The following is a 12,750-nucleotide window of genomic DNA, read 5'->3' as shown; positions in this document are numbered from 1 at the left end:
CCCCTGCCCGGCCGGGCGCTGACAGCAAGGGCGGGGGTCCCCGCCGCTGCTGCCGTGTCTCGCGCAGGCTCCGGCCGCGGCAGCGGAGCCCCCGGCGCGGCCATGGACCGGCCCCTGGCGGCGTCGGCGGAGGCGGAGGAGGAACTGGAGTGGCAAGTGGCGAGTCGCCGGAGGAAGGCCTGGGCCAAGTGCCGCAGCTCCTGGCAGGCGTCGGAGACAGAGGATCTGTCCACAGAAGCGACGACGCAGGACGAGGACGAGGACGACGAAGAGGACCTCCCGGGCGCGAAACTGCCGGCGGCCGCGGGGAGAGGTGGGTGCGCGCGGCCGGGCGGGGAGGAGGCGGCCGGGAAGTCTCGTGCGCTCTGGGCGCCTCAGCAAGTCTGGGAGAGCCTCGGGGGCCGGGAGGCCTGGGGGAGAGGGGACACTTCCGACCTTTAAACGCGCGCGCTTGGCGAGGCGTCTCCAGCGTCCTCACAGACACCTGGGTGCCGTCTGATTCCCCTTCTCACGGACGCTACGACCTGTTGCTTAGGCTGCATGTTTGCCCCCAGTGGATTTTCTCACTGGGGAGCGTCCAGGGTGACCCCGCCGTCGGAGTCTCCCTGGGGTGGGTAACGAACTGTCCCCTCGCTCTGCCCCGCAGGAAACGTGCCCAACGAGAAGATCGCGATATGGCTCAAGGACTGCCGGTGAGTCCCTCTCGCGTCACCCGTGCCCTGGAGGAGATCCGTGCAGATGGGACGCCCGGGCCGCGTCCCTGTGGGTCCCGCGGCGGTCGTGAGCTGGAAACCGGAAAGCAAGCCGGCAGATAGCTTCCTCCTTTGAGCGATTAGAAATGGAAGTACTGTGACCGCCGATTATTGGGTGACTGTGTTGACTTAACAGTTGTTAGGACTTCAGCTGCCCTTGCTTGGAGTGAGTTAGCCTCAGAGGGCAGAAATTTAAAAGAGATAGTCTTGCCGTAGTATGTGTGTTCTGTTTTTGCTTGAAAGAATTCTCACATTTCACAGGATATTTTTATTTGCTTTTGTTTTGGCATCTGTACAACTGGCGTCGAATCATTTTCCTTTCAGATGTGTTTTAGACGATTTTAATGTACTTAACTACACTAATTGGGCTTTAATTTTACTTCTGTCTGTTCTATTTGAAGAGCTATTAAAACTATCTAACTTTGTACTTGTAGTTTACTTCTTGGTCATGGACTTGTCAGATGGCACTGGAATTCTCAGAAAGGACATTGAGCTTTGAAGGCATTCAGACTGCATAAATCTGTTTAATTGAATGCTTTGGCAACTGGTACAAAAATGTTTGATAAAATACTGAGGAGATGAATCATATTGCAAGTAGATCTGACTACAGTAAAGTGTACTTGTTTCATATTTTAATTTTTTTCCAATTTATTTGCTAGCTGTAGAAGCTTGTGTGAAGAATGTAGCTTTAAAACTTTGTCACTGTTTGCTTCTGAGCATATTTTGCCTTCTCAATTTAGACTTTTCATAATGTTTTGTTCAAGTATTAGAGTTAGGGAAGTTTTTTGTTTGTTTTTGGAAAGTGATTCTTATATATGCAAGTTTTTTTTTCCCCCCAAAAGACAGACAGAATATTGGCTACCACTATAAAGTGCCCTATTCTGATGAATTGCCTGAATGGAGCCTTACTGAACATGCTTCACAACAGAACTCTTACCCTTTATTGGGGAGTGCCATAGATCCTTCTGCAATACCATAAAATATATGGAACTTCTCTTTAAAGATGCATACAGCAAATATACGGCTTGGAGTCCTTGGTCCCCAGATAAACAATTTAGCTCTAGTTCAACCCCTGATTTTCAGATTAGCCTTAGATATTAACTGGTTCCATTCAGAACATGAATCAATAAATTACGTTAATGTGCTACTGGTTCATTCAATTGTTAAATGCCAAAATAGTGTAAAATCTAGAGGGTTGAAATTTTAAATATGCATCTTCAGAACCTTTTAGGAGATATCTTGTGAAACCAATATCTTTCAGTTTTCTCTTAGAAATGTGTCTGAAGAGGATGTTTAGTTAGCTTTACTCAGAACTTTTAAAACCTTTAGTCTGACTCTTGACTTAAATACAGTCCTAAGTACAGTATTGGCTTACTCTGGATATCTTAAAATAGGCTTAGCGTTCAGAATAAATTTAGTGTTTTATTTAAATTCAAGTGTTATTCAAAATAATTTTTAAAAAATTAAGAGCAAGAGAAGAATCACATATTTATAATGTATAGGAATTAAGATTGTGTAAGAAATTGTATCAAGTAGACAGTAGATAAAGGCATCTTTTACGACAAATGCAATAGGCAAAAGTTAACTTTGACCAGGACACGGTCATCCCTGAAAATTCCAGGACTGCTGCTAATACTGATTTATGTGGACGCCATCTGTAGTCTCTTGCTCCTTCTCTCTTAGGTTTCCTTCTTGTTCTCTACAATTGCACATATTCTATACAAAAGCAACATTCATTTGTGAGCCAGAAAGCTAGAACAAGTACAGTAGTATTAATGTTGACTATATTATCACAGATTCAACTGCTAGAATATGTTACAACTGTATTTTTAGAAAACAACAATGTAGGTTTCTTCTCAGAGTTGGGCGTGTATGTATTTTGTATATTATTTGCAAATGACCTGAAGGTAGCATTTTCCCCCTTGATAAGTTCTCAGATATTTACTTTCTTATTGCTGTCCATATCCTGAATAAAGACATCATGTTTTCTTTCCTTAAAGGGAATCTTTATTCTGATAACAATTTTATTATTATTATTATTATTATTATTATTGCTACGTGGAAGCAAATGGCTTGAATTGGCACTTAAGGGATAGAGAATTTGATAGAATTTTGAAGGGAGTAACTATAAGGGTGAGAAATTTGTTTCTGAAGGAGAATGCCAGTTATATTCTATTTATTTGCTATTTTCTGTTAGTGTACAGACCATTAGAGTCATCTGTGGACAAAGTAATACAGTATTTAGGCCTAAAGAAATAGCCACGGGGGAAGAAGAAGAGCTTTTTAAAAGCATAAGTGAGAATTTTATTTAAATATATACAAAAACTTAGCTTAAAGACTTTATTACTATCTTTATGGCAATTGCTCGTGATTCTTTTACATTTCAAAAATGTAAAAGAACTGCCACTGCTTGTGTATTTGCTTACAGAAAATTTTAACATTTATTTGGCATTTCAGTAACATTTCTTTGAAACTAATATTTTCATGATTGGGCCTATGTTTGATGTAAATTTTTAACAGGTATAAATTGTTACTGAAGAAAGATTTGTGTCACCAAACAGAACTCTCAAAATAATATAATGTGTTTCTTACTCTAACTTCGTTTTGAGAGAATTAAAAGTATTTTTGTATTTGAAAAAATAAATTTCTAAGTCATCTGTATTTGCATTACAAGAATATGAAAACATTTTAGCAATGACTGGTCTTAATGTTGATTCCTAAGCAAACTTTTTAGTAGCTTTCACAGTTAAATAAAGAATATATATATATTCATATATATCACATATATATGAAGATTAAGATTCATTTTATATATATATATTAGCTTAAAAACAAAATGAATCTTAATCTTCTCTACTTATGTATAAAAAGATAGTTGCTGGGTTAGGGAAGGTATAGGTGGTTCTCTGAAATGCTAATGAGAGGTTACCAGATGAGGTTAGGCACACCGTTGAGCCTCATTTTTAACTAGTGTCTCAACTCTTTAGTTTTATGAAGGTTAAGTTATCTACTACTAAGAATTTGTTTTTTTCTAATTCTGTTTTCTTTTTGATGAAAGGGATTAAGAGGAACAGGCATTTTCTCAATGCCTATTTTACTTTTCTTTTTTAGTTTTTGCAAAGAAAATGCCAATTAATATCGTTTGTAATTGCCATTCTTGCTCTCAATTGCTGGCAGATCAGATGAGTGATTAAATCATTCCTGGTGGACTGACTTGATGATAGGTATTTGCTTAGTTAGGAGAAGATTACTTATGTAATCCACTTGCATTCCATATGTGTTTTGGGAGGAAAGTTAAACTGTGATTAGAAGCTTGCTTAGCTCTAACTCTCAAAGTAAGGCTGTGTAGTGACAACTCTCCAGACAGCTTATCACAAGGCTTATATGTTTATATTGTTTCAGTACACCTTTGGGAGCCTCACTGGATGAACAAAGCAACAGTACACTCAAGGGTAAGAGAAAGTTGTCTTTCTAAATCTGTTCTTTTTGACAGTCCTATTTCTTTGTCCTCTGGGTGGAAGTGCACACATGAATTATAAAAGTTTATGTTTATAAAATAAGCTGTTTTGAGCTAGAAATCCAAAGGAAGAAACCCTGTTATAAACCATAAAACAGTGACGAGTTTAAGCACATTGCCAGATCTTTCTGTAATGTGAAACTTACATTTTTATTGTCCAGTTAGACATTATAAAGACTAATTAAATATAGAAATATGATATGCAAATATGAGGAAAATATATATCGACCGAATTGAAGTTGAGTCAACTTTAGTGCAGCATTTCTTTTGCTTTCCTTAACTGAAATTGCCACTTGAAATCTTACTACCTGTGCAAGACAGAATTCTAAAGTTCAACGTACAGCAAGCATGTGCAGGTAGTGGCAAGGTATATAAAAACATTTATAGTGTCGGGAAAATCAAGCTTTTGAGTTCTGACTTAATATGAGGTAGCTAAGAAGAATTGCTCCAGGATCTGGTTTTCCATGAGAGTCTTGGGTAAGATGTTGTCTGGTTGAACATCTTCAAAGATATAATAAGTATAGAGTAGCTTGTAGATGGGCTTCTAAGAACTTTGCATGACTGCAAACATGGTTTCTTTATAATAAAGTAAAAGCTTTTACTTGCTTCTTGAAATTATATAACAGAATAATTTCTGAGTATATTCAGTTCTGAAACATATTACTGTATCTTATAAAATATTTTGCTTGATCAGTTAGTTTTAACTAAAACAACAATTTTATATGGAAGACGGCAAGAACAGAATATCAGGGTGAATTTTCTGAATGTTTACATGTTTTCTTTCAGGTGTGCTTGTGAGAAATGGAGGAAGCTTTGAAGATGATTTATCATTGGGAGCTGAAGGTATGCTTGTTTGAGAGAACTGTATTTTTATGTAGTTTTCACATTTAAAAAAATGAGAAGGTGGAGTGCTTTTAATTGTGGTCTTCAGAACTAAATGTAAAGGTCTTGAGAATGGCTCTGACACATTTCACAATACTTTGTTTTTATATGTTAATAATCTAGTCATAGCCTGTAGGATACATGTAGGGATGACTCTGAAAAACCATTGTGAAATGTCCATCTGTCTTCCTTGGACTTAAATGCTTAAAGGAACTGCTTGTGACGAACCACAGTAATATAACTGAGGGAAGAATTGTTCTGAAGAAGGAAGGAAACTTAAATATTTATACATGACAAAACGAAATTGAAGCTTATTTTTAGTGTGAAGTAGACTATGTCATACTTACAGCTGCAGCTTGTCGTTCTCTTTGCATTTGTGTCTCCTGTCTTTTCCCCTTCCTCTTTTTCCTGATTTTTAGAAGATGAAAGGACAAAGACAAAATATCAGCGTTAGTAGAACTTAATTAGAAATCATTATGCTGTTGTCTATTCCAGACTGCATTAGCATTTTGAAAGTGTGTTGTGTCTTTAAATTTTTACAGGTTATATATTATTTTCCAGTGGATTCTTCATAAAACTTTCTAGAACATAAAATTAAGAATTTTAAAATTAGTTTTATTTTAAGAGCTATTTTATAGCTCATTGATCACGTTGAAGAGGTTATTGGTAGCTGAATAGTTTGGTTATTAATGTATATTTTTTTTAAAAATTAAGAATTTTATTAAATCTTTAAAACTTGTGCAACCCCTTCAGGTCCCCTCTGACTGAGGGAACTTTTCTGTCTTCTCAATAAATCCTTCTTTAAAAAAAAAAAATCTTTAAAGCTTGTTATGTTGATGAATACTGAATGTGTACACTTAATTTAATATAAGATAGATTACTTATTTAGAACCTTCCAACACTTAAAACTCTAGAATATGGGAATATATTCATTTTTATTATTTCTGTCAATATATTTTCAAGAAATAGATTCAGTAAGGAACTTAAACTTATTGCTTCCCAGTCGGTACAGTAGAACAATGTTGTGTCCATCCCTTATTGAAATGTACTTCAGTATTATTGTAAGTAGCACTTTTGATATCTGCTTTGGTAGTTTCTTAATATTGAATGATTTTTATTGGAAACCAGAACCTAAAAAGGAGTCTCATAAAAGAGTGAGACTATTATGTTGTTTTTCTGAAAATTATTTCAAAGTTATTTTCATTCATTAAGTAAATATTTACTGAGTGCTCTCTGTGGTAACTACCTTTATGGTGGATACAGAAAGACTTACAAAATTGTCATGACTTTGGAGATTGGAAATGAAAAAAAAATGTGTGCTGAAATAGATATGTTTTAAATTAATTTTATTCTTTACATTTGTCCATAAAGGTAAAATGCAGTAAATTTAACTCTAAATATTAACAATGCTTCTGTTTAAAATTTTAGGTTAATCACAGGTAAAGTTGAAAGGCAAATTTTTTTTTTTTTTTTGAGTAAGCAGGATTTATTGAGAGGACAGAGAAGCTCCCACAGTGGGAGGGGACCTGAAGGGGTTTCCCCGAAAGGCAATTTTTTAAAAGAAAAGTTGTTGAAATGTGTAGAAGTTTTCAAGTTACATGCATGAAAAATGAGTTACAAGCTTTAAAAATCCATGTTAGAAATTGATGTATGCTATTTCTACACTTAAATAATGTTAAATGGTGCTTTACTCTTAAGGTATTCATCACTAGTAGTTTTTAAATTTAATAATTAGTACCACATATGTGCTACATATCCTCCTTATCACTTATTTCTAACCTGTTAAATAAATTTGTTTATCGTTATTTTTATCTTAATCACTAAAGTGGAATTAGTTTTACATTACCAAAACACAAAAACATCCTTCAAAACTATTGGTCCTTTTCTTATCTGTGTATTACTTGTAATCAAATTTAGTGAAACATGAGAAGACTTTAACATATTAGGCATTTAACTATATTATCATAGGTAATTTGCTTTCTTGATACTTGTGCCATAGTAGTTACAGTCTTATTAACAATTGTGCTCTACATTTATTGTTTTACTTGTAGCCAACCACCTCCACGAAAGTGATGCTCAAATTGAAAACTGGTATGTAGCTGTTTTGTTGTATTCTTTTTAAAGATGAAGAACATGAATGAAAATAAAGTCTTATATAATCTTATTGTGTTTACAGCAATAATATCTTGGCCAAAGAGAGAAGGCTACAGTTTCATCAGAAAGGGAGAAGTATGAATTCCACTGGATCTGGCAAAAGTAGTGGAACAGTCTCAAGGTAATCTATTCTGAAATTATGGTGGCATTACATTATGTTATAGATGACCTACTCATATAATTTTTTCAGCCTTGTATTTGAGCTTGATAGTATAAAATCAGAAGGAACACAAAGTGTTTCCTGGACCAGCACAATTGGCAGGAACTTCTATTTTTTTTTGTTGAGATTAAATAAAAAACAGTAAATAGGTTCATTATGTTTGTTGGAATCCATAAATGAGTATTTAGAGCCCTGTCAACAAACTGAAATAGGAATTCCTTAATGGAATAACTTACATTTGTAGAGATCCAAAATTGTCCACTCTGTTAGGGACTTAACTGTGACACTAAAATAAAAATAAATCTTTCTAAGGTTGCAGCTTGATATTTAGGCATAAATCCTTCCGCCTCAGCCTTCCAAGTAGCTGGAACTACAGGTGCACGCTACCATGCTTGGTTTATTTTTTTATTTACTGTAGAGACGAGGTCTCACCAAGTTGCCCAGGCTGGTCTTGAACCCCAGAGTCCAGGCAGTCCTCTCATCTTGACCTCCCAAAGTGCTGGGATTACAGACTTGAGCCACTGTGCCCGGCCGATAAATTTATTTTTAGCATATTAAACCAAAGATCTTTAAAATATACAATATATTAAAACAAGTCAATACTTAGGCCTATGAATTCAGATTAAACTGTTATCCAAATTGTTGTATTGGAATCTGAGCATTTCCTCTGAAATTGAAATGTCCTTTGGTTTAAATTTCATCTCTAACTTTTGTATTTTCTTCAGTGAGTCTTAGAAAGCTTGGATTCTCACTGGTGTGAGGGGGAGGAATAATAAATAATAAATGTTTAATTCCTAGTAGAATGAGGGTAAATAGTTACTCTCGTGTAGCCCATACTCCCCTTACCTTACTCCTCCTACTTCCTGAGTGGAAGTGGTTAGAGCAGAGTTGAAAGGAAGCTCCTCCCTCACTTTTCTGAAACCAGGTTGTTACCTATATCATCCTTCCTAGGACAGTTGCTTCTTCCTAGGACAAGGAGAGCACAAAGCTCAAGTTTCACAGAATGTCCCTCAGTCCCTTTTCATTTCTTCCTTAATCTGTTAATTTTTTATTCTTCCTCATCTGTCCTCTAGTTATCTCAGCTGCTTTGCTGGTAATCTCTTAAAATGCCAAAAAAAATAAGGTGAAGAATCACTTAGAGAGTCTCTGATTGAATGTATCCTTTGGGATTAGCTCTTTTTTCAACACTAGCAATTTGAAAGAATGAATCCTTCCTAAGGGCTATTTATTCCTTTAGTGCACAATTATGAAGATGGTGAATTGATGGTTTATAGAGCAGGAGCTGAGAAAAAGAGTATCACAGGAGAGCAAGAATGTGTATTCTTTTATAATGTGATGTGGGTTGTCAATTTATATTTTCATGTTTCTTTTTCTTTTCTTTTTTTTTGGGCAGTGTTTCAGAATTGTTGGAACTCTATGAGGAAGATCCTGAAGAAATTCTTTATAATCTTGGATTTGGACGTGACGAACCAGATATTGCTTCTAAAATTCCTTCCAGATTTTTTAATTCGTCATCATTTGCCAGAGGGATAGATATTAAAGTATTTTTGAGTGCTCAGATGCAACGGATGGAAGTAGAAAACCCAAATTATGCTTTAACAAGTAAGGTGTTTTTAAGTGTTAGCATATAATTTTTTAAATTATAGCATCCATAGCAAGATGATCTTATTTTTTAAAGCTTTACTGATTTTCAAGTATAGCACTGGAAAGCCAATTAATGAGGTTAATTAACACAAAGGCTATTTATTCTGAATTTTTATTCTATTTACAATTGTTAACTATTCCCCTCCTCCCCAATTTTCTCTCAGTTAATTGTTACTATAGCTTGCTTGCAGAACCTTATTTGTTCAAGAAGAAAAGAAATAGGGGAGATAGGGAGGGGCCTTGTTAACTTTAAATGACATCAGTCAATTTCAGATGCTTTTTTTTTTTTGAGTTGGAGTCTCACTTTCACTCTGTCACCCAGACTGGAGTGCAGTGGCAACCTCAACCCACTGGGTTCCGGTGATCCTTCTGCCTCAGCCTTCCGAGTAGCTGGAATTACAGGCGCGCGCTACCATGCCCAGCTGATTTTTTTATTTATTGTAGAGATGAGGTCTCACCAAGTTGCCCAGGCGGGTCTCGAACCCGCGGGCTCAGGCATTTCACCCACCTCAGCCTCCCAAAGTGTGGGATTACAGGTTGAGCCACTGAGCCTGGCTTCAGGTACTTTTCTATAAATATAAAAGAGCATGGCTATTTTGATCATTTTTACCCATATTATATCTTTGGTTTTTGTTGTTGTTGTTGACCAGAGGTTCCAAAAAATAAGATTCCCTGGATTGTTCATGAGTTATTTTTAAGAAATTTATAAATTCCTCACCCACAAATTAGTTATAAGGTATGTATTTGTGTACATTTTCTTAGGAGAGCATTTGGAACAGTCTTAAAGGAATTCAAGACTTAAAAATAGAATTACAGCTGTAGAGCAAGAGCTAGTTTTTCTGAGTGTTGTCATCATGCTTTGTGCTTATTTCTGATTTTTTAAAATAGGTAAATTCTAGTGTTTAGAGTAAAAATTTCTCCTTCTTCCCACCCAGTAAATGTAGAGGTTTAAGTGTTAGATAAGGAAAAGTTTTTACAATCTTCATGATCTAAGTATAGTTATTACAGTTTTAAACAATGATATACATTTATTTAATATATGTATACATATGTAAACTTATGTATACTTAATATTTTTTTTGGTAGGTCGTTTTCGTCAAATTGAAGTGCTTACTACTGTGGCCAATGCATTTTCTTCTTTATATTCTCAAGTCTCTGGGACTCCCCTGCAAAGAATTGGAAGTATGTCCTCAGTGACCTCTAACAAGGAGACAGACTCACCTCCACCTTTAACTCGAAGTAACACTGCAAATCGCTTAATGAAAACATTATCAAAACTAAATTTGTGTGTTGATAAAACAGAGAAAGGAGAAGGTAGTAGTCCTTCCTTAGCAGCTGAAAAAGGAAAGATTCTAAATGTTTCAGTGATTGAAGAAAGTAGCAATAAAAATGATCAAAAGTCTCAAAAAATTATAAAGAAGAAAGAGTCATCTTCTATGTTGGCTACAGTTAAAGAAGAAGTCTCAGGTAGTTCAGCAAATGTTATGGAGAATGTTGATACTGATAGACTTTCTGGTGACACAAATAGTAATTTTAACCAAGAAACTGAAAGTGAACAAAGTAAGGAAACTCAAAGTAATGAGAGTAAGCTAAGTGAGGAATCTGGTATTATAAGATCTGATTTAGATAGTGATTTCAACATGTCCAGCCACAGTGAGCTGGAAAATAACAATGAGCTGAAAATTGTCCATATGTCCACACCTGAAAAAGAACCATGTGCAGCACTGACAATCCCATCCATAAGAAACATAATGACACAGCAGAAGGACTCCTTTGAAATGGAAGAGGTAAGTAAAAATTACTGCTACCAGTTTCAAATAATGAACTAGGAATAAAAAAGTACCAAAAATATTTATAAATGAGAGGTAGCTAATAGAGTTATATTAGAAAAATTCATCCTAATTTTGACTTCCAGGTTTATGTTTTACAAACCAAGAATTGGTCACAGGTGTGTGATGTCAAGGTAATAGGATAGTTTATCAGTTTCACCAGATCTTTTGTCATTTTGCTAGCTGATACTTGAACCTTAACCCCTTTTTCTCTCTCAAGGGTAAGATTTTAGTGCTCAAGAAAGCCCTGAGAGAGTATATTAAAATCCAAATCTATATTACATAATAGTAAAAAACACAGACTTTAGAATCAAACAGGAGCTTGTGTTCTGTCTCTGCCACTGAATTGTTGTGTGCCTTTGGGGGCAAGCTTTTCATAACATCTCAGAGATAAGGATAAGCGTGAAGGAGGCTTTGAGGATGGGTGTTGGTATGTGACTGGAAAGAACGTGAAGGTATTACATACCTGAAGCAGGGGAGAAGGAACCTCGAAGGAGGTTTGAAAGGCAACTAAATAGGGGTTTCCGCAAGCCCAGAAGACTACTGTTGGTTGCTTTAAATTTTTACCAGTGATATTCCTGCTAGTTAACACAAATTTTGAATTGAACAAGAAGCAGCTACTCATTTTGATGAGATTCAGCTAGAGCTGCTTTTAAATAGTAGGAGCTGATACGAGTTGGAGCTATGTAGCTTGGAGCAGGAAACTGAAGTTTATCAAGCATCTACCCTTGTAGGCACTGTTCTTGTCCCTTGAAGGACTTTATCCCAGTCTGTGAGGCACGTAGTGGTGGTCTCATTTTACAAACAAGGAAATGAGGCATATCTGTGCTGGTGAAGAGTTGTGGCTATAAATTATATAATGTACAATTTTTCTTTTTAAAATTCATTACAGAAGATTGGTTTTAGTAATAGTTTGCAGTAGTTTTAGCATCACATGTTATTATTTTAGGGAACTGGAAAATGGGATACATGATTTAGCCCATAAATGTCCCCTTATGTGAGTGTCTTTCTCACATTAGTGAGGATTTTTCATTTATATCAAAATTTCAATTGCCAATTTAGGTTTTTATCTCTTTGTTGTAATCTTTTAGTCCCTTAATTACAACTGAAAAGTGAAATAAAAGGCAGCAGGAGTAGCCTTTTGGTATATTTTACATTTTCTTATAAGCTTTTTTTCCTTTTATTTATTTATATATCTATATTTATTCTATTTAATTCCTGATATAACTTGTTTTTCATCATCATGAGTATGGAAGATGACTATGATGACTACATTAAAATCTCTTTGTTCTGTTTTACTCTTTGATTCCTTCTTACATTTGTTTTGGTATAAACTTGTTCTAGCAGTCAGAATTAACGTGTTCGGTTCTTGCCTTCCATTAGGGTCCCTCTTCTAGGACAATTAGATATGACAGTCAGTTTCCTTGTTTTAATGCAACAGCAGAATGTAAAACTCTACACAAATTTTGCTAGGTAATTGCAGACGTGACACTATTGACTCAGATTGAATAACACTCATGTGTATTTTCAAATAAGTCAAAGAAATTTATTTTTAATTCCTAGAATTCCTGAATTCTAAGCTACAGCTTGTGTGTATATATGTGTTTTGATTTTTAAGATACTGTACACAAAAGTTCTTTTAAACATTTATCCCTTTTGTAGTAAGTCACCATTTAATGATAGGCTATATTTTGTGCCCCCTCTGCTGGTTAAAAACAGTTAATGAAGAAATGTGGCATTGAGGTAAGCTTTTTTTTGAAGTATAAGATTACATGCATTGGTGGTTGAAGAATAATGGACGATTTTTGTTTT

The 12,750-nt window shown here is 35.7% G+C and overlaps 1 protein-coding gene across 2 annotated transcripts in view; it reads left to right on the top strand.

Moving 5' to 3' along the window:
- The first annotated feature begins 6 nt into the window (after positions 1 to 6).
- SSFA2 (sperm specific antigen 2) overlaps positions 7 to 12,750 on the top strand; it is a 37,857-nt gene continuing 25,113 nt past the window's right edge. For both annotated transcript variants that reach the window (XM_008070458.1, XM_008070457.1), the window contains exons 1-8: positions 7 to 313; positions 647 to 692; positions 4,155 to 4,204; positions 5,056 to 5,112; positions 7,203 to 7,242; positions 7,328 to 7,426; positions 8,859 to 9,067; positions 10,196 to 10,896. In XM_008070458.1, the coding sequence (XP_008068649.1) occupies positions 103 to 313; positions 647 to 692; positions 4,155 to 4,204; positions 5,056 to 5,112; positions 7,203 to 7,242; positions 7,328 to 7,426; positions 8,859 to 9,067; positions 10,196 to 10,896 (1,413 nt within the window). In that variant the 5' untranslated portion in view covers positions 7 to 102. The remainder of the gene's footprint in view (positions 314 to 646; positions 693 to 4,154; positions 4,205 to 5,055; positions 5,113 to 7,202; positions 7,243 to 7,327; positions 7,427 to 8,858; positions 9,068 to 10,195; positions 10,897 to 12,750) is intronic.

This window comes from Carlito syrichta, unplaced genomic scaffold, assembly GCF_000164805.1.
Source record: "Carlito syrichta isolate Samal-C Ts95f unplaced genomic scaffold, Tarsius_syrichta-2.0.1 Scaffold313431, whole genome shotgun sequence".
NCBI classification, from domain to species: domain Eukaryota; kingdom Metazoa; phylum Chordata; class Mammalia; order Primates; family Tarsiidae; genus Carlito; species Carlito syrichta.
The sequence above is the reverse complement of the archived record's forward strand: the minus strand, read 5'-3'. Positions and strand labels throughout refer to the sequence as shown.